Below are 22,418 nucleotides of genomic sequence, written 5' to 3'. Positions count from 1 at the left end.
GCAGGCAGAGAGGCAGAGGGAGTGGGAGAAGCAGACTCCCTGTGGAGTGGGGATTCTCAACTTGGGGCTCCATCCCAGGATCCCAAGATCCTTTTCTGAGCCCAAGTCAGACGCCTAACTGACTGAGCCGCCCAGATGCCCCTATCAATTGCAAATATATTGTTCCACTGTATGGGTTGTTTCTCATTTTGTTGGTGGTTTCCTTTGCTGTGCTGAAGCTTTTTAATTTGACGTGGTCCTACTTGTTTGTTTTTACTTTTGCTGCTTTTGCTTTTGGTGTCAAACCCCCAAAATCATTGCCAAAGCCGATGTCAAGGATCTTACCTCTGTTTTCTTCTAAGAATTTTGTGGTTTCAGGTCTATGGTTGAATCCTTACCCCACTTAGAGTTGACTTCTGCGTATGGTGTGAGATCAGGATCCAGCTTCTCTCTTCTCCCTGTGGCTTCCAGGATTCCCAGCACCTTCTGTTGAAGAGGTTATCTGGGAAAGGCTTCGTGAAGAATGATGCTAATTCTTTAATTAAAAGGAAGAAGGCCTAGGTTTGTTTTCTAATTTTAGTCACTAGTTTGCCATACATTAAAGTTAATTCCCTGGGGTCATCGACCCAGAATTCAGGCACTGAGCACGAGAGGCTGACTTACAGTGGGGAAGTGACCCAGGAAGAAAGCCTCCAGCGCCAGGGCCCCACGCAGTGTGCTTTTTATTTTTGCTCTGTTTCTTTCTACGTTGCTAATAGTTTTTTCCTGTTCTTTTCATCATGCAGATGGAGAATTAGTCAGCACTTCTCAAATAGCAACTTCTTTTTACATGAAGATTATTATTAATAAGTGGCAAAACTTATCTCTATCCTTTAAAAGTAGATATTAGACAACCCTGAAGATTAAGTGGGATCCTGTCCTGTTTTGAAATGAAGACTACTAGCTCAGCCAAGCTTATTAGGAAATTGTATATGTGAGATAGAGACATGTGGACATAAGACCATTTTGATAGGAAATAATTGATGATCAATTTCTTTCAATTTTTCACAGAAGACCCAAGCTCGGAGGTCAGTGTTTTCTTATCTCTTAGAGCATAGTGGTAGGGAAATAAATAGTCTGTAGTTTTTGACTTTGTCTATCAGTGGGAAGATGCAGAATCCTGATTTTAAAGTCTCAGCAGATAAGAAGTAGTAGAACGGAACTGATTTTCTACCTTGTGTGTGTGTGTCTTTGCTACGTGACCAAGTAAGGCAGCTCCTTGGCTGCAAACATGGGTTTTCCAGCCAAATGACTAATTCAAGGTTCCCTGGATGTTAAATTTAGATTCAGATAGTCGTATCTCACCTTAAATATTGAACACTTTTCACAGCTTGATGATACAGCTTTATACCATAGACATTCCTTGTCTCCTTATAACGGTTCATTAACATTTTCTTACGTTTCTTGAGGACAAAGCAGACAGGGGCAGCTGCAAGTGGGAAGTTAGTAGAGGGTCTGGGAAAAAAAGTAACATTTTACTTTTAAGAGGGCTGTTTCTAAAATCTGCCAGGTAATTGGATGTATATTTATTTATTTATTTATTTATTTATTTAATTTTTTTTTTTTAAGATTTTATTTATTTATCAGAGAGAGAGAGGGAGAGAGAGCGAGCACAGGCAGACAGAATGGCAGGCAGAGGCAGAGGCAGAAGCAGGCTCCCTGCTGAGCAAGGAGCCCGATGTGGGACTCGATCCCAGGACGCTGGGATCATGACCTGAGCCGAAGGCAGCTGCTTAACCAACTGAGCCACCCAGGCGTCCCTGGATGTATATTTAAACAACAGATATCTCCTTCAGTCCCACACTTCTGTGGGGTTTTTGTTTTTGTTTTTGTTTTTGTTTTTTAACACAAAACAGATTTTATTACAGTATTATTAAAGTTAGCTCTGAGTGGGGTGCCTGGGTGGCTCAGTGGGTTAAAGCCTCTGCCTTCAGCTCAGGTCATGATCCCAGGGTCCTGGGATCGAGCCCCACATCGGGCTCTCTGCTCAGCGGGGAGCCTGCTTCCCCCTCTCTCTGCCTGCCTCTCTGCCTACTTGTGATCTCTGTCAAATAAATAAATAAAATCTTAAAAAAAAAAGAAAAGTTAGCTCTGAGTGCATGTGTCTTTCAGCTTGAACTATACCTTTGATTCTCACGTTAAGATTGGTAAGGTTATCCTTTTGAGAGGGTAGTTAAATGTGAAATATGTTTTTATTATGGGCTTCTGAAACCAGGAGGTTATAATATGTAACATATTTCCTCATCTTGTTGTTGGTCACCCAGAGAGAGCGTGAGGATTGGGAAGCGTTCACAGGACTCTGGGAACAGGCTGAGGATGAGCTTCTGAGAAGGAGCCCCCAGAGAGCTGGAAGGAAAGCAGAAGAGCGTTGGCTTGGGGAACAGGGGGAGGCGGTGTCTCAAGGAGGAGCGAGTGGTCAGTAGACACAAGTGCTGCGCTTACTTAAATCAGGGCTGGAGAGTGTCTATTCGATGGAGCAAAATGATGTTGGAGACTTTTGCAAGAGTTGTTTTAGTAGAATATCAGGGGTAAAAACTAGTTTATGGTGAAAAGGTAGAGTCAGTATGGGCAGTTCTATTGACATTTTTTCCAGCCTTGGTTTCCCTGGCACTGTGCAGTACTGATACCGCTTCGGCCTCCCTGCCTGCCTCCCCCCTCCCCTCCCCCCCCTCCCCTTCTCCTTTCCTTCCTCCCTTCTTTCCTTCCAAGATCTGTTTATTAGAGAGAGCACCAGAGAGTGTGCGCGGAGAAAGAGGGAGAGAGACGATCTGAAGCAGACATCCTGCTCAGTGAGGAGCTCAGCGCGGGGCTCCATCTCACGCCCTGGAGATCACGACCGGAGCCAAAATCACGAGTGGAAGCCTTAGCCAGTGGAGCCACCCAGGCACCTGTGGCCTCTTCCTAAAAACGACTTCCTTTTTTCCCAATACCCCTAAAAGGAACAGCCTCTAAAACTGAGGCCTTTGTTTAAACCTTACCTGTGTTACAGTTTCCTTGTCTGTAAAATGGGGATAACGGCAGTACCTTCCCTATAGGGTTGGCCGAAGGTTTCAGCGAGATGATGCAAGTAAAGCACTTCCCCCAGCGCCCGGCATGTAATCGTGTGGCTGTGTTCGGCGCAGTGGTCTTTGTTGCAGTCCTTGTCGCTGTTGTCATCATCCTCTCTGCCCTCCTACTTCAGCCCTCCTGTTGCACAGCTCTCTTTCACTGTGCCAGCTTTAGCCACCAGCCCCATGCTGAGGACCCCAGGTCAGTGTCTCCAGTCCCAGACTTCTAATACTGCCGCCACCCTACTCATGGACTCAGGTACCCACGACATTTGACTGTTACCTCATTCTGGGCATTGGGCCTTGTGTTGGAGGAGACATATGGTTTCAGGGAGATGTAAACTAAGGCTTCTGCCCTTATTTTCTGTTGCAGCAGGCCATGCATGTCACTGTTTTGTCACTACTCTGTGTCTGTTGTGACGGTCTATTTTTGGAGGGCATATAGAGTCACAGAGGAATGAAGGAATTGGCTCTTACCCTGTGAGTTAGGCCTCCTTCAGTTATCAGTGACAGACCCCAGATCCAAGTAAGCTGAAGCAGGGGTTTTCCTGGAATGATGCTGCTGTATCTTACTGTTGGTGCTGACGGAGGGACAGAGGTGCACCTGGGCCATGCAGACATCTGGAGCATCTCCTGTGTCTCTCCCCGTCTCCCCTTTCAGATGGTATCTGTTAAAGATACAAAAAACAACTTACTGTTGTTTCAGGTTTGCTTTTTCAGTTTACTTTTACATACTTTTTTTTTCATCTTAATTTAATTTTATTTTTTTCAGTGTTCCAAGATTCATTGTTTATGCACCACACCCAGTGCTGGATGCAATCTGTGCCCTCCCTAATACCCACCACAAGGCTCACCCATCCCCTCATCCTTCTCTCTTCCAAAACCCTCAGTTTGTTTCTCAGAGTCCACAGTCTCTTGGTTTGTCTCCTCCTCTGATTTCCCCCAGCTCACTTCTCCTCCCCACCTCCCAGTGTCCTCTGTGTTATTCCTTATGCTCCACAAGTAAGTGAAACCATAGGATAGTTGACTTTCTCTGCTTGACTTATTTCACTCAGCATAATCTCCTCCAGTCCCATCCATGATGATAAAAAAAGTTGGGTATTCATCCGTTCTGATGGAAGCATAATACTCCATTGTATATATGGACCTCATCTTCCTTATCCATTCATCCGTTGAAGGGCACCTTGTTTCTTTCCACAGTTTGGCAACAGTTTGCTGCTATGAACATTGGGGTGCAGATGGCCCTTCTTTTCACTGCATCTGTATCCTTGGGATAAATACCCAGCAGTGCAATTGCAGGGTCATAGGGCAGCTCTATTTTTAATTTCTTAAGAAACCCCCACACTGTTCTCCAAAGTGGCTGCACCAACTTGCATTCCCACCAACAGTGGAGGAGGGTTCCCCTTTCTCCACATCCATCCTCTCCAACACATGTCATTTCCTGTCCTGTTGATTTTGGCCATTCTAACTGGTGTAAGGTGGTATCTCAGTGTGGTTTTGATTAGAATTTCCCGTACACCTAGTGATGATGAACATTTTCTCATGGGTCTGTTAGCCATTTGTATCTCTCTGGAGAAGTGTCTGTTCACATCTTCTGCCCATTTCTTGACATGATTATCTGTTTTTTTGGGTGTTGAGTTTGAGGAGTTCTTCGTAGATCTTGGGTTATCAGCCCTTTGTTTATAGTATCATTGGCAAATATCTTCTCCCATTCCATGAGTTGCCTCTTTGTTTTGTTGACTGTTTCCTTTGCTGTGCAGAAGCTTTTGGGACTTTACATACATTTTTTGCATCCATTTCTCAGTGTCTGTGATTAGGAAACTGTAATTAAAGAAGTTTGTGTTTGAGGAACCTGCGATTTGGAATACCCTCATGATGTTGTGAAGGTCCCACGGATGTGCAGCAGGGAGGCGGCTTCAGGTCTGTGGTTCTCAGTGGCGTTTATACTATCTGGTCATCCCAGGATTACCATGTCGCTGTGCCGCCTGTGATGCTGTATTGCTGTTTAATGCACACTATTTTGTGCCTCTAGATATGACTGTTGTGGTGCATGTGAGAGAGACAGTGGGTGTTCTTTTTTTCTGAAGGGTAGAAATGGCAATTAATTGAAATTTTAATCTTGGAGATTCTTAGGCTCCTTTGTATGGGAGGCCTTTTGTTAAGGTCCATTTAAGGAGTCTCTGGCACTTTATTAATTCTGTCTGCTCATTTGTCTTTTAGATCAGTGGTGAAACCTTGAGCCTAAAATGATTTAAGTGACCGAGTTAACCACAATGGAATGGTTTATTTTTTTTATTTATTTAAATTTTGGGGTGGGAGTGGGGAATAACTTGAGCAGCGCTTTGTGTGTTTGGGTGACCCTGAGTATGTCTACAGCTGAAGACAGTTGCTTGTTTTCTCACTCTAGTGTCGTGTGGGCAGTTGGCGAGTGTCTATGAATATTCATCTTGTTTCTCTTGATTTCTGGTGGCTCTAAATTGGGCCAGACTAGTGTGGATTTATGTCCTGTTTATGTGAGTGATTCCTGATCTCTTATTCTTTGATGCTTCAGGAGAGAGTCATCTTACTTTTTCTTTTTTAAGGAATGCATATGTTGGTAAGGGATGTTGTGCCTTTGTGAAGTGTGTGTTTTGACTTCGGTTTCTCTTTCCTTATTAGCCATTCACTCCTCATTCCACTGGGGAGGGGTCAGCTTCCAGTGCTCCTCTGCAGTCCTCTTGCCAAGGTCGCTGGGACCTGTGAGTTGTACGATTCTCTGTCTTTACCTTCTCTGACCTCAGTGTAGCCTTGACTGTGGATATTCTCTTCTCCTTTGTCTGCTACAATTTCCTTTCCTGGCTTCATTCTTCCCCCCTAGCTACTTCCTTACCATCTTTTCAATGCTGCTGTTTTGGAAAGTGTTGGCTGTGAACTTTGCTTGCTTTACTAACTCTGCATATTATCCTGAGTGATCGCTTCCTCTCAAATATTTATCATTCTTAAAAATTTCCAGTGTCAGTCTCTCCTCTGAGCTCCAGATTTGCATATCCAAGTGCTTAAATAAATAACACCTTAAACGTAACCAGATGTAAACCCAGGAACCCTCTTTCCAAATTTCTGTCTTCGCTTGAATTCATTCACTCTCAGGAAAAATAACCAACATCTTCAGAGTTGCTTAAGCCAGAAACCCAGACAGACGGCGCCTGAACTCTCTTCCCTCTACCTGGTTCTGTCTGTTTTCTGCTGTGCTCTTTCCAACAGTTCAGTGAGAACCCTAAACAGGTATTAGTAAATACTTTGTTTTTATAGATGGGAACACTTGGAGAAGTTGAGTTTTTTTTTTTTTTCTTCTTCTTCATAAAGAATAGAGGAATTATTGATGCTGGGAAAGCCTGGGAATCTTGATTTCTCACAGGTTACTTGGAGTACTGGGAAGAACAAACCAAAACCAAGTCAGCCAAAAGACAAAAGCTCATGTCCTCCTATAGTAAGACTCCAAAGGAATCCACTTTCATAATATTTCACTTTTTGAGACATCAGTTTCCTTTTTCACTATTTTTTTTTTAAAGATTTTATTTATTTATTGTACAGACAGAGGTCACAAGTAGGCAGACAGGCAGGTAGAGAGAGGGAGAGGGGGAAGCAGGCTCCCTGCAGAGCAGAGAGCCCGATGCGGGACTTGATCCCAGGACCCTGAGATCATGACCTGAGCCGAAGGCAGCGGCTTAACCCACCAAGCCACCCAGGCGCCCTCCTTTTTCACTATTTTATATGTTCTCACTACAGAGGCGGTGTGGGCCCTGCTGTCCTCACTCAGTGCCATAGCTGACGGGTTTCTTTTTAAAATAGACATAATGAGATAAAATTCAGATACTACACAGTTCATCCATGCAACGTGTACAGTTCAGTGGTTTTTAGTGTATCCACAGGGTTGTGCAGTCAGCACCTCCGTCTGGTTCCAGAACATTTTTGTCCCCCTGGCCCTAAAAAAATAAACCCCATATGCATTAGTAGTCAATTCCCACCCATTTAAGTAACTAGGGATATATTTTACATATATATATATGTAAAATATATATATACATAACATACACACATATGTGTGTGTGTGTATATATATAAAATTTGTGTATTCTGTATAAATAGAATCATGAAATACGTAGTCTTCTGTGACTTTTCTTAACTCTCACATTTTCAAGGTTCATCCTTCTTATAGCATGTCCAGCACTTCATTCCCTTTGATAACCAATAATAATCTTTGTATGAGTATAGAACATTTTGTTTGTCCATTGATGAGGTGATGGACACGTAGATTATTTCCATTTTTACAACTTTACTATTGTAATATTTTACTTTAGGAATAATGCTGCCATGAGCATCTGTGTAGAAGTTTCTGTGTACACGTATGTTTTCATTTCTCTTGGGGATATACCTAGGAATGGAATTCCTGGGTTCATATGGTAACCTTCTGTTTCATGTTTTCAAGAATTGCCAAACCCGTTTCCAGAGCAGCTCTACCATTTTACATTCCCACCAGTATTGTATTGAGAGTTCTGGTTTCTCTCTATGACCTCAATAGGACTTTTTATTGCTTGCCTATTTGAATATAGCTATCCTGATGGGTGATGGTATCTTGTGATTCTGACTTGAATTCTCTGATGTTGCATGTCTTTTGTTTGCCTTTTGGTTATTCATATATCTTCTTTGGAGAAATATTTTCAAAACCTTTATCTATCTTAAAATTTGGTTATTCTTTTTATTGTGAGTTGTAAGAAATCTTTAGATTGGCTAGATACAAATCCTTTGTCAGATGAATGATTTTTAAATATTTTCACCCATTTCGTGGGATGTCTTTTCACTTTCTTGATGGTATCATTTGCAGTGTTGAAGTCTTTAATTTTGATGTAAGAACTGTGGCTTTTATTAATATTTCCATGCTTGTGCTGTGGTAAGGCAGAGGAGAGTGTCTCTGTCTTTGAAATGGGTCGATGTTTCAAATGTAGGTAGAGCTGCAACCAGACTCCCTTCACTTCCGGCCTGTCTCTTCTCCTTTCTTTCCTGTGTAGCTTCTGTTAGGGCTATGATGGTCCTACGACAACAAGTCTGTCTTGGTCTAGATTGTTCAGGATTGAGGGAAGCTGGCAATGTGTCAGCATTTTATTGAACGATTGTTATTTCCATGTTGTCAATAGTTACCATGAATCTCATCCTAAACCCCAATTTCCTGCTCTGTCTCTTTTCTGAATAGAGCACTGCCCCGGCTTGCTCCACTGCCATTGTCCTTGAGTGGCTGTTAGGGCGTGCAGTCATGGAGCTTGGTGGCCCTGGAGATGATCAGATAGCAGCACCCCTGCATTCAGAGGAGCCACCTCTTTTCCAGTGTTTTTTGCTTCATTGCTGGTTTGCAGGCCTGTACCTGGAGCTTCATGCCATTGGGCAGTTGGACACCAGTGTGCCCCAGGCTTCTGGATGTCTGGATCAATAGGATGGCAAGAACCATTAGCATATAGCATAAGGTTATTTTTAATTTTGTCACGTTAAGGACATTTGGCAGGGTTAATTGCCGTCATGATAGAAAATGAGATTTTCCTATCAAGAGAGTACCAAAAATACCAAATGAATTTACTTTTGTGAAAAGTTGATAAATGTTCCTGTTCTTCTTATTTTCCTGTCTTTCCCTGAAAAATTCTCTGGGGTCTGTGGATTGATATTTGGGAACCATAAGGCTTACATACTTAACTTAAATCTTTATTTGAAAAGTAGAGCCTTCACTTAATCAGGAATTTACTCTGTATGATGCCAGATATCAGTTTTATACAGATCATTTTCCTACACTGAATTAACTGTTTTGGCTGTTACGTTAGATACATCTTCCTCTGTACCCTATGCTGATGTTTGAGAATTTCTCCTGTAACAGATGAGAAAGAATTGTTTCACGTATATGTCAGTATAAATGTGATTTGACCTTTAAAAGATTTTTTTAAAAATCCCATCATTCCCAAAGGCAGAATGGCTTCTATTTACAAATACAGTATCTAATTTCTGGATTATGTGTGTTCTAAACTGGGTGTACTACATAAATTTTTATTGATTCTGTCTCATCTAAATTAAAATGTCAAACAGATATTAGGGTTTTATCATAAGATAGTTATTGGCTGTCACACTGGCACATTAATTATAGTAATTGGGCAGTAAAGTAGCCATAGGAATAGATAATAGGCTATACATTTTGATGAAATTGCAGTTACGACCTCTTATTTATGGTAATAAAATCTTGTTAATTGACACAGCTGATAAGCTCTTTTGCTTTCCTTTTCCGCCTTTCAGGTTGCGTTTTAAGTCTGCTTAGGAACTCTGAACTGACGGCCCACTACACAGTAAAGGTCACATTCCAGAATTTTCTGGACTCATTCTTGGTACACACATTCAATTCAGCAAATATTTGCTGATCATGGTTTCAATGCTCCTATGTATATGGATGTATGAAGCAGTTTCCCATATTGAAAGACTAATACTGAAGGAGGGAGGTAAAACATCTCTGTGTAAATGGTTGTGACCCACATTTATTGAGTCATATGCACGAGCCACATACAGGTTCCTTACAAGTGGGATAAAATACAAGTTCAGAGGAGGAAAAAGTAATTCCAAGCCTAGGTGATCAGTGAAGCTGTAAAGCTCAGTGTTAGAGGAATTACTTGGCATTCCTGACATAAAGCTTCGAGCTATCTCCGAATGCACATCTGCATTCTAGAGTTACAGCAAGAGATACGTGGTTAAATGCACTGACACGGAAGTCAACTATTGTTCTAGGCTCAGCTGCCTTGCAACCTCATTTTGTGTCCTTGAGTACATAAAATGGATGTAATAATATGTGTCCAGCATCTCTCACTATGAAAAATGAGATAATGCAGATGCCTAAGCTGCTCCCTGTGGTGAGAGTCAGATTGCTTGGCAGGTGTGTATTTTTTTTTTTTTTTCAGGCAACTCAGGCCATACATCTGAATGGTAGGCACAGCTTTCCGTGACTAAAAGGATTAGCATCCTTACCAAAGTGCCCAATTTATCGCTGGGAGATAGCATGTTCTGTGTAACATCGGAACTGTTGTCTGAAAAATTGCCTGAATTTCTCAGAGAAACTGCCTGTGTGAATACAGAGTAGTAGTGGGGTGATCGTTCAAATATGATAAAAAGGACACATGAGCTGTTACTGCTGGTTCAGGGACGTCACCACTGGATTTTCCATTCTTGCATCCTCTCCATTCTCTAGCAGAGGAAACTGAGGTTTAGCTTCAAGAATTGCTTCGATCCTACAACTGTTGGAGATCAGTCTGTGAAAATCCCAAGATTGATGGTTTTCGTGCAGGCCATCATAAGCCATCTTTGTGGGCATGCGTGTGTGGATGTAAATATTACCCGCTTTTTCACCAGGTTGCTTCTGGAGCTGCTGGAGTTGCTGTTTGACAAGTTTAATGCTGTAGCCACTGCACACTCCGTGGTCCTGGGGTACCTGCAGGACACTGTTGTGGCCCCACTGACTCAGCAGGATGATGTCAAGTTGTACGATATGGCGGACGTGTGGGTGAAGATCCAAGATGTTCTGCAGGTAAGGTCCTTTTACAGATACGGCGCCGTCTTGATGTGGAATAACAGGTTGGAATGAAAAATCTGCACCTAAAATGTTCCCTTACTCATAAACAGTGAGAAAGCCACGATGCTATTTAAGGGTGATGTTGCTGATGTCATCAACTTCCCTCATCTTCCAAAAAGACCTTTCAACTTTTTTTTGCCAGGCGTTCATATTAGGAGATTCACAATATGTTGCAATCGAGGATGTATAGTATTTAGCTTTCTGTCGTAACGTACTTGACTTCTCTGGAATGAGTCGTATATTAAGGTAATCAGTATTAAAATGTTCTTAAACAGTATTTTATGAACATATGTAGCTTAGTTTTATGGCTGTTTTCTTACAGTCATCTCTTGCATATATTGGAGTAAATGACAGGTCAAGAGTGTGTTTTGAGAGATGAAAATAACCGTAAGGTTTAAATGTATCACTTTGATTTGTTGAAGATCGGAGAAATGATATTACTGTTTGGTATGATGATGCAGAGATGGTATTTAGAAATTTTATTATATTTTCTCTCCGTGTGCTAGGAAAATATATTTGATTTGGCCAGATGAGGATTGGAAATTCGATTAAGAGTTAGCTGAAGCAAATTTGACATAGCTAAATAGAAGTGACTTGGTTAGATAGTACCTACTAATATGAAAAAAATTAAGTACATGTAGGAAATTGAAAAATATAACTGTGTAGGAATGAAATTACTTGCATGGCAAATAGGAGTATTTGCAGGAAGAAATAAATCATGAATGTAAATTGTTGTCATTTTTGAGTATAAGGTATGCTTCTGTTAGATTGAATGATGGATTCTTGGCTACTCATTCATTAGACTTTTTTTGGGTGCAGTCTGTGTGCTCTGTTGATGGCTCAGTGAAAAGAATACAAGTTGCAGCTATATCCTCTGCATTCCTTTTGCTGCTTTGTCTATTACCACGTGTCCATAGTAGCTGCTTGATGAATATTTGTGTATCGAATAAAGTATCTTTATTGCTGAGAAACTGGTGCTTTAACATTTTATATCTTGATTCATAAATATCACAGAACTGTGTACTTTTCCCACAAACATGTCCCATGTTTATTTTAAGAATGAAACAAGAAAATAGACTTCAAGGCCATTTCAAAAGTGGTAAGAATGAGGGACTTTTGGTTCTAGCCATGATGCAGTTACCTCCTGTTGTAAGCAGCTCTAAAGCTTGATGGACTGAGGCAGTCAGCATGTTCATTTGAGAGCAGAGAATACATGAAGCCAGTCCCTCATTCGTCCCAGCTTCCTCTCGGGGGACACCTGCCACACTGTAGCATAGGGAAGTGAAATCGAGGCAGACAGCAGCAGGCTCCCTAAGCAGAGGAAGCAGAGGTGAGAGTTTGAGGATGTGGAAGCAGCTGGAATCTGTGGGGAGGGATGGTGGAGGTGGAGAAGAGGGAATTGCCCAGAGGAGGTGCCCTCATTGGTTGGAAAAGAGAGCCCTTGGGTCTTTGGTCAAATATGAAGCTGCGTAGACGCACCACAAGGCTTGGCAGAAAATGGCCACTGTGGGGCTGTATGTTGATCGGCAATTCCAGATGTTGCCAGATGCTTAGAAATGTTGGGAGTTCAGAGTGGCCAGAGTGGGCTCAACTTGCCGAGCACCCTGTTCTTTCCGAATTGGCCTCAAAAAGGTTATGTTGTGGTAAGAGGACTGTTCTGGCTGTAGGGTAGGGGTGACCCGAGATCTTGCCTAACCAAGTCTCTGTGGCATCAGCCTGATCCTCCTGTACGTTAGCGGCGGACCAGAGCAGAACTCACTCGAGAGTAAGACAGTCCACATTTTCAGTAGTGAAGCATCCACAGAGTCCAGCACACTCTTAAGTTTGTGAAAAGGCAGAAGAATACAACTTTAGCTGGGATTTAAGAAAATTAATAAAAATTAATATCTGAAATGGAAAATGTACCAGATGCCTTTAGCTGCCAATTGCCTGCTATAGAAGAAAAGGTCAGAGAACTTGAAGATGAATCAATGGGAACGATCCAAAATGAAGTATAGGGAGAAAGCTGATTGCAAAGAACATGAACAAAGCCATATTGTCTGTAATGGGCCCATATCCTGCAGTTTAGCATTTTGTAGTCACAGGTACAGAGGAGAGGGGAGAGAGTTATTGGGGTAGAAAATCATCAGAAGAAATGACCAAAAGTTTCTAAATTTATTGAAAAACACAAACCTATAGATCCAAGAGGCTCAACAAATCCTAAGCAGCATTAACACAAAGAAAACCAGTACCCAGATGCTACATCTCAGGTTGCTGAGAACCAAAGAAGAAAGCCTTAAAGATAGCCAAAGGGAAAAAGGAGAGGGTAGCCAGAGGGGAAAAGGACACAGTGCTTAGAAGGAACCAGTGATAAAAATGGCCACTGACTTCTCCCACTAACATCTCCGTGACATTTTGAAGAACATACCCCAATCTTTTTGGGTTTGTCATTGTGGGTTTAAGGGATCCTCTTTAAATACAAAGATACATATTGGGGTGCCTGGGTGGCTCAGTTGGTTAAATGTCTGACTCTTGATTTCGGCTTAGGTCACGATCTCAGAGTTGTCAACTTGAGCCCCACATCAGGCTCTGTGCTGGGTATGGAGACTGCTTAAGATTCTCTCTCCTCTCTGCCCCCCTGCCCCTCTCCCCTGTCCGCATTTGCATGCTCTCTCAAGTAGATAGATAGATGGATAGATAGATAAATATAGGTATGAATAGAGAGATACCTTGGAATACTAGTAATTTGTATTATGCAGACATGTTGGATACTATTAGATACTTAGTATTATCATACGGAATTATTTGTATCATAGTACTTATGGCATTTCAGTCTTGAATATATCAAGCCCTAGAAAGAATTTACAGACTATCTAAACTTACTTTTGCAAGATTATGAAATATTTTATAAGTTCTTATGATCCCTGGTATTTGACAAACTTAGACTAATGCTGTAAGTTGAAAACAGCTTTTACGTCTGTTAGGTTTGTATTTGTAACGTTATCATGAAGAATTAATTATGGTTATGAATGAAGTCAGATGACTTAGCTTTACTTCATTTGAATTTGTCGAACATATACAATTCCCACACTTTTGAAAACAAAACCCACCTACTTGTATTAAAAATATTTATAATACACTAAGGAACTTTAAGTTCCATCAGACAGGAACAGCTGAAATGTTAACATAATTTAAAATACATGTTTTTGGCTTTATGAAATGACTTATACCTTTCACACATGTGGTTTCAAATGAAGTGATTTGGGGATCTTACCTTCATTTTATAGGAGTTGTTTTGCCTACTTAAACAGCTTAAAAAAAAAAGATTTTATTTATTTATTTGACAGAGACACAGAGAGAGAGGGAACACAAGCAGGGGGAGCGGGAGAGAAGCAGGCTTCCTGCTGAACGGAGAGCCCGATGTGGGCCTCGATCCCAGGACTCTGGGATCATGACCTGAGCTGAAGGCAGATGCTTAACAACTGAGCCATCCCAAACAGCTTTATTGAGATAATTTGCATGGCATAAGATTCATGCATTTAAAGTACAGATTTCAGTGGTTTTAGTAAACTTATGGAGTTGTACAGCCATCATCATGATACAATTTTAGGATATTTTCAACACTCTAGAAAGTTTGTGTCCATTGCAGTTACTTCCTGTTCCCCACTGCTTTCCCCTTCCAGGATGTGTTTAAGACATTGAAGAGGTCTTGGTTGTTTGTTACAGCTCTCAGTAAACTGGTAGTACCCAAATCATACACTTGGAAATACTGTTACTATTCCATATTAATGTGTTTGCGTATCATTGGCATACATTACTTGACAGGTAAAGAATATAAAACTAAAACTGATCTAATAATACAAGGTGAGGTGTCTAACAGAGAAATATCATTTCATTTATTATTTTAATTGGTTTGAGATCAAGGTATCACTGTTCTTTCCTCCTTTTTTTTTTGGTCCATTTTTCACCTCTTACTTATCTACTCTCCTGCCCCCATCTTCTGTTTTCTTTGACATATGTTGGAAGAATGACCTTAGTCATGACTTGAATTAATCTGTGGTTGTTTCTTAACCATGTATTCTACTAGTCTTCATTAACCCACAGATTTGAGGATGAAGTATTTTTGAATAAGAAGTTCATCTAAATATTTTAAATTATTATACAGTAAAAATTATTCTGCAACTTTTACCTTCTTTTTAGCTCTCTGTGTTTTGTGATTCCTTCAAAAATTCTTTACAGTCACAAGTTACTGGGTGATACTAGGCTATACACCCATCCATAAACGGGGTGTACAGTGGCAGGCACACCAATGAGCTAATGTTGCCAAATATATAAGAACACAGTTGGCACAGAGTGTCTTGTAATTGCGCTGAAACATGCAGAATGGACCAAAGAAGGGCTTGGGGGGTGATGATGAGCTGGTTCATCATCAGGAGTGGAGGAGATGGCAGTGGCTCTCCAGGTAATTGGAACGGCTAATGAGATGGCTGTTACGTGGCCCAGAGGGAATGGAAAATGGTCTTCAGAGATAAGTGAGAAAGAGAAAGGTTACGCTGTAAGGGACCCCTTCTTCTGGCTAGGTAGGTTGGGGTGCAGCTTGTGGAAGGCCTTGAGGCATTTGTGATAATTTTCAGACTGATTATTCTGAGGCAGGGAATGCATTTAATTTACCCAGGGCTTGATTCCTAGCCCTCTCCTAGACCTTCCAAATGGGAATCACTGCAGGTAAGGACTGGATTCTGTTGTTTCTGTGTTGGGTGGGATGGTGTTTCCGTTGTTGTTTTGTTTTGTTTTTTAGTTCCTAAGGTGGTTTTGTTCTACTTATTTACGATCCTCTAATTGGGAACCATTGCTTTGGGCCAGTGTTCCCTGAGAACATATTAAAAGTGCAGATTTTTATCCCTACCTGATACTTAACGAAATGATAAACTCTAGGGATGCAGCCGTATGATCTGTGTTTTAACAAGCCCTTCAGGTGATTTGTATGCGTGCTGAAGTTTGGGGACCTTTGTTTGCAGTAATATTGGACCACTGGGGATTTTGATCGGGGTGTGATGAGACGAAGTAGGATTAGTGTGCTGGCGTTGAAAAGGACCGAGCAGAGTGGCTGGAGACGAATGCGGGAAACTGTTTTATACACAAATGGAGAGTCTGTGGATGATACTTGAGTATTGTCTAATAGTGAAATAAACAAGACAGGCTTTCACGGGGCATGGTAAAGGAATACAAGGGAGAGAAGGATTTGTAAACCTTTCGGGGGTCTTGGAAATCTATAACACCATGTGGATGACTCAGAAATCTGGATTCCAATATGGCAGATATTTTAATGATGGTTTAGTATTAAGTTACTGGAGCCAGCTATGTGCTAGGCATTAGGGAATAAGTATGAACACAAGAGCCTACAGGGTCTGTTTCTGCACCAAATTCACTGTTAGAGATTTGGCAGGAGTAGAAACACGGGAGAATGCTTTTGTTGTTGTCGTCATTGTTTCTCCTAAACCAACATGAAGACTTTAAAAAAGACTCTTGGTTTACATTCCGTGTAGAGTTTTCTGCTTAGGCCACTTGAGTTTTCATATACTTGCCGGTGGCATGTCCTCTGGGTTGAAATCCTGGAGAATGAAATAAGGAACAAGAAGAGTAGCCCCGTGCCTTTAAGTGTGCGCCCCCTTGAGCCGAGGTGATGGCATTACATACATAGAGTTTGGGTTTCTGTGTTTCTTCAAATGGAAGATGTTTCTTGCTGACAAATTGAAATGCTCTATTGCTTATAAGTCTTGGAAGAGAAAATAATTTTTGATCATTTAAAGACTTCAGCGGCCTTTCTCCCCTGGAACCTGGGCTTTCCCTGGCACGCAGAGTCCATCCTGCCAGTGAAAGCCTCATTGGTCTCAGCGTGTTTGTGTCTAGAGACAGCCTTGTGAGGGAGACAAGGCTGCAGTCATCCTAATAACAGGGTGTCAGAGTTTCCTCCTGGTGTCAGCCCTGTGACCATACACTGCTGCCCTCCTTTTGCAGTTTTACACTCTTATTGAAACTGTGATGATAGAAATGCATGTTTTTGCCCTTCTGAGCAGCAACAGCACCTTCCCAAATGTCACCTCCTTGGTTACATGCCTGTCTTTCTGTTGGCTGCACATTTTCAGGTGCATAAGACTGAGGTACCGTGGAAACAAAATATTCTATTTCTTGTGGAATTTTACCCAACAGGGAATGAAAGAATCACTTTAAACAGGTGTTAGGTGCTAAAAAAAAATTTCCCTCTTTCGCATCTCCTTGCGAAACAAATTGCCCATTTAGCTATTACTGGCTGGAAGGGTAGCCCCATGGCGTGCTCAGCAGTGCTCCCAAGGTTGGTGGAGGTTCTGAGTTCTTCTTACACTGTTTACCCCTGACGGTGACACCCAGAACAAGTCACATCACGTTTTCATGCCTTGATCCCTCTTTCCAGAGATCAACACAGACAGAATGTAAAATCATTTTGCTTTTGCTAACTGGCACATAAATGTTTAAATAGTGATAAAATTAACCTCATACAGAGAGAACTTGAAGTTTGCTGTCAGGTAGGAAATGCACAGATCTTATTGGTACTGATCCATGACCCAGAGGAGTTTTTCAAGGAGACAAATGCAATTTCTATTTTGAATCCAGGTCTGAAACTAGGTTATTCTTAGGTTTGGTTTCATTTGATATTTTGTTAGCTGAGGATTCCAGACCTTAAAGTACAACCCGCTTTTTTCAGTATTCCAAGCCAGAGAACTTGTCAGATTATCCTTGCAGAAATAGTTTTTCTTCATGTCTCAGCCTTTAAAACTTTTTGCTAGCCTCTAGTTTGGGAGGCATAGAAGAGTTACTGCCAGCCCGGCCCCTGAATCTCCCAAAATGTACTTGCTCCTGGAAGTTGTATCGTGTCTCCTCATGGGTGGTATGCCGCCTGGTGAACCGAACTGCATTTACATTAGAAAGTTACATTAGAAATCTTCCTCGAAATTAGAGCCAGTTTCCATAGCATCAGGGCTCATCCTCTGTTATTTTATGTTCACTACTGTTAATGCTTAGAGCAGGAAACGCTGGGCTGCCAAGGAGATCCTCTGGCTGCTGGTACAGATGTGGCAAGTGCCAAGGTTATCTCATGCCAGTGAAAACTGGAGTAAATGTCATGGGTATCCTAATACATTGGGCCCAACTCTCTAATATAGTAGTTTAGCAGCAAATAGATACTCCAGAATAAGTCAATCTCATGGAAAGGCTGCTCTCCTTAAATGCCTTGTTACCTAGGCAGGGTCTGCTTGGATCTTGGTCTAGTGAGAGAGATGACAGCCTACCACTTCCAAAGCTTATTTTCTTCTCTGGTTTTGTCTGAGATTTTAGAAGCTGGAGCATTGCAAGTCATGTGCCCCTCGGGCTTGTACTCCTACTGATGCTGTCAGGGTCCCTATCACGACGGTGTGCGTATCAGAGTGTGGGGCACCTGGGCGGAGGCTGGGGGCCTGCTGGGAGCCAGGAGGTGGTATAGTCAGTGGTGAAGATTCCAGCCAGAAATCCCTGTGCCCCACTTCTGGAGAGCCTGTTTCAGTAGGATTCCAGTTGATTCTAATGTGCATTTCCAGTGGAGAGCCAGGATTAGCATGCGTTAGAGGTTCGGTCATATTAAAACCAAGGCTATTAAAGACAATCTTAAGGAGTAAGAGAGATTGATAAAAAGTGAGTTTAGTTTAATTTTGAAAGATAGGTCTCTGTCGCATGTTTAGAAGTGTCTATGTTCCATGACGGAGAGCTAATGATAAGATGTTGAAACTCCATATAGATGAGGGGAAAATGCTTTAGTACACACGCATTTTAAAGGGGGGGAAAACACCTAAATGATTGTGCTGTCACCCATCTCCATTTGCAGATTTTGGACAGCTTTTTTTTTTTTTTTTTTTTTTTAAAGATTTTATTTATTTATTTGACAGAGATCACAAGTAGGTGGAGAAGCGGGGGTTGGGGGGGGAAGCCCCCTGCTGAGCAGAGAACCTGATGTGGGGCTCGATCCCAGGACCCTGAGATCATGGCCTGAGCTGAAAGCAGAGGCTTAAATCACTGAGCCACCCAGGCACCCCTTTTGGACAGCTTTCTATAGAGTAGCATCCCAAGGATAGCTAGCAAGTAATTCCTATTTTTGACTTGAATAGTTGAGATTTGGACAAATACATTATTTCATTCAAGACTTTAGGATCAGAAGCAATTGTATCTAAATGTTTTTTACTGTCTGTTATTAAGAATGGGGGGTTTGTATGTTGCCCCCTCATCTCTAGTCATTACTTATATGAGTTTTCTAGATTTATATTAATGGAAATTCATTTTTTGTTTTTGTTTTTTAAACTGAGGGGAAAAGGTATTTCTTCCTTTTTAAACATGTTCGTTTAACGGAATTTAAGAAAGCATAACCTTGTAGGGAGTTAAGACAAAAGCATTGATCAAGGACAATTACAGAGCTGTTCATGATCCCATGAGAAAATTTTCATTTTGAACACTGGTGCTAGAGAAGACCAGAGGAGGAAGAGGTTAGAATGCTCTAAAGTAGTTGAGTTCATGGTCACGGTGAGACTTGCACATCTCAGTTTGGTTAGGGTTGAACGTATAATGCAGCTAGTATGTTAGAAGCCTGGGGAGAATGGAGGTTTCTGGTTGGTTGGCTGGTTCTTTGGAAAGTGTTATGTGATGCTGAAATCTCAAGCAGACTTCCTGCTGAGCACAGATTCCCAAGCTTGGACTCCATCTCACTACCCCAAGATCACAGCCTGAGCTGAAATCGAGTCAGACACTTAACTGACAGAGTCACCCAGGTACCCCAATATTGTTTTGTTTCTACCAGTGTCCATTTCCCTTTCTTTTACTATTTTGAAAAAAATCCTAGAGGTGATTCTGTTTCATCTGTAGTAGAGTATGAATTCTAGAAGATCAGGACTCCTTTAAAAAAAAAAAAAGTACCTAAAAACTGAAATTTTTAAAAACCAAATAATCCAGTCAGTGTTCACATTTTGAACTGTCTCAGATGTTGTAATTGTATATTTTTTTGCAGTTTGTTTGAATCAGAATCCAAATAAGGTTTAAATATTGCAATGTGACTGATACTTTCTTAAAACTCCATCAATCTACAAGTTAAATCTCATTTTTAAAAAAGATTTTATTTATTTGACAGAGAGAGACATGGTGAGAGAGGGAACACAAGCAGGGACAGAGGGAGTGGGAGAGGCAGGCTTCCCACCAAGCAGGGACCCCAATGCGGGGCTTGATCCCAGGACTCTGGGATCATGACCTGAGCTGAAAGCAGGTGCTTAACAACTGAGCCACCCAGGTGCACTTTTACTTTGTTTTTACCTCTTGAAATTTATTTATTGAAGAAACCACATCATTTGTTCTGTACAATTTGAAATATTCTGGCTTCTGTTGCTTGCTTTTCCATGGTTCACTTGCTATTTATTATTGTCCTGTAACTTGGGTCTAGAAGCTTCCTTTGATTTAGGTTGATTTTTTGGGGGTATAATTACTTTCTGGCTGGTGATAGAGATTATGCTTTTCTGATAGAAAAATAAAAAGGTGAGATTCCTATTTTTAAGATGATCTATCTGGAAGCGGTGTGCAGAATGGATTGGTGGAGAAGGAAATGGATGGAGAGATCCCAATTAGAGGTTAGGCTCAAACAGCGCAGGATAGAAAGGGGAGTCAAGGGCAGGGCCACCGAAAAGCAAGAGGTCAGAGATGAAAGAGATTTTATTTTATTTTTTAAAGATTTTATTTATTTATTTGACAGGAGAGATCACAAGTAGGCAGAGAGGCAGGCAGAGAGAGAGAAGGGAGCAGGCCTCCCGCTGAGCAGAGAGCCCAATGCGGGGCTCGATTCCAGAACCCCGAAATCATGACCTGAGCCGAAGGCAGAGGCGTTAACCCACTGAGCCACCCAGGCGCCCCGATGAAAGAGATTTTAAAAGAATAATGAATTTTCAAAAACCTTTTAACATTGACTCTACCAAATGGAGAGCCATAAGTCAGGGTGGAGTTTTGTACATGGGTTGTTGGGGATTAGGTTCAGGAAAATGGTACTTTGTGCCTGTTACATTTGAGGTATTGGCACAATTTCCCTATAGTATTATGTTTCCCCGAGGATCTAAAGATTGAGTACAGGGGAGAGTTTAGGGCAGGAGACAGAAATTTAGGGATCACCCATCTGCCTGGGGACTAACAGCCAAAGCAGGAAAATGGACCAGTTCAGAAACTCAGGAGTGTAAAAGCGAAGCTAGTGCCTGGTGCTTTCCTTAAGCAGCTCGTCTGCTCAGTCAGCTCTCCACAGTTGTCACCAGCAGCATATTCCATGGTCCCCGGAGACTGGAGTTTCTTTCAGGGATGCCACATCTCGCCTTTCTTCTGCTTCTGCATTTTTTCATAGTGTGCGGGTGCTAGGAGGGCAAATTGTTGAGCAGGACCTGCCTGCTGTTGAGGCCAGGGGTGGTAGCTTTCCCAGGCTGGAGATTCCCTCGGGGGTGTGGATGGACAGCTAGCAGAGCGAATAAAACTTGTGTTAACAGGGCCTGAAGTGAGCCTGCAAGGAAGAGAAGATGCAGAGTGGGCTGGGCAAAAAGCTTATGTGGCCAGCCCTGAGGAAAAACGACTTCGGAGTTGAGGTGACTTGACATTTCCTTCCGTTGTGATCCCCGCATTTGTGAGCCTGGCTGACACCGTGACCGAGAGCCGGGTAGTTGAGGGCGGGCACCAATAGTCTTCTTGTATCCTCTCCTGTTTCTTTTGTCTTTCATCCATCAGAATTCTGGGGAATGGGGTTAATGGGAAGGCACAAAAATTATAGATTGTCCGAAAGGAAGTCCTTTCTTACTCAAGTATCTTAAGAGAATGTGTTATTCCAATATCTGTTTTGAACTTTTTAAGAGCATTGTATTTACCCATCTGTGTTTTATGTGTGTATTACCTAGTTGTAGAAGGATGGGCAGAATAAATTTTTGCTGTCAAATATCTGTCGGTCATACAGTGAGGCACTGAAAAAGATAATGGGTGCTTCATCAGGGGGATTTTCTTACAAATCCCTTACATTTTTTTGGATCCTTTATAAGATTATATATCAAATTTTATAGCATTCAAGGCTATAATTACTATTTTTTCATAGTTCTGGGCTTCCCGGAAGTATTTGTTGGTATTGCCAAGGAGTTGTCACATTGGTGTATGAACCTTTTTGGTTTTGCTCCCTACAAGTTTTGAAGGATTTTGCGAATGTAAAGTGAACAGTGATAACAAAATCCACCACGTCGGATCAGATTCCATCTCAGGAAAACCAAGGGCTGCCGCCAAGCACACTATAGCAGCTGACGAAAGCTCAGCACGAAATAGCCGGTCTCACGGGGGTGATGAGTGACAGCACGCTAGAGATGTGTTAGCAACGTGATATGGCAATGAAAAAGGCCAGCTCTATTTTTGGCTGTGCTGCACAGAACCGCATCTCCGCACGGAGCTGGGGCCCACCGTCCCTGCTTCCCCGGGTCTGGTGAGGCGTCATCCCAGATGCTCTGTTGGACACACGTGCCCCGGAACGATTGACCGATGGGTGCAGGTCCCAAGCAGAGCATCTGCGGTGATGAAGGGCTTCAGAGAAGAACTGGTATGTTTAGCAGTGAGCACGGAAGCAAAGAGACGGGAGCCTTTTTGGAGATCAGATGAAGAAATATCGTTGTTTTAAAGTCTCAGCAGAGTTCTGA

The 22,418-nt window shown here is 41.9% G+C and overlaps 1 protein-coding gene across 5 annotated transcripts in view; it reads left to right on the top strand.

The window, feature by feature from the left end:
- The window catches only part of EXOC4 (exocyst complex component 4), a 725,477-nt gene that overhangs the window by 95,074 nt on the left and 607,985 nt on the right, over window positions 1-22,418 (top strand). For all 5 annotated transcript variants that reach the window (XM_032304527.1, XM_032304528.1, XM_032304529.1 and 2 more), the window contains exon 7: window positions 10,473-10,647. In XM_032304527.1, the coding sequence (XP_032160418.1) occupies window positions 10,473-10,647 (175 nt within the window). The remainder of the gene's footprint in view (window positions 1-10,472; window positions 10,648-22,418) is intronic.

This window comes from Mustela erminea, chromosome 11 (assembly GCF_009829155.1).
Source record: "Mustela erminea isolate mMusErm1 chromosome 11, mMusErm1.Pri, whole genome shotgun sequence".
NCBI lineage: Eukaryota > Metazoa > Chordata > Mammalia > Carnivora > Mustelidae > Mustela > Mustela erminea.
The sequence above is the reverse complement of the archived record's forward strand: the minus strand, read 5'-3'. Positions and strand labels throughout refer to the sequence as shown.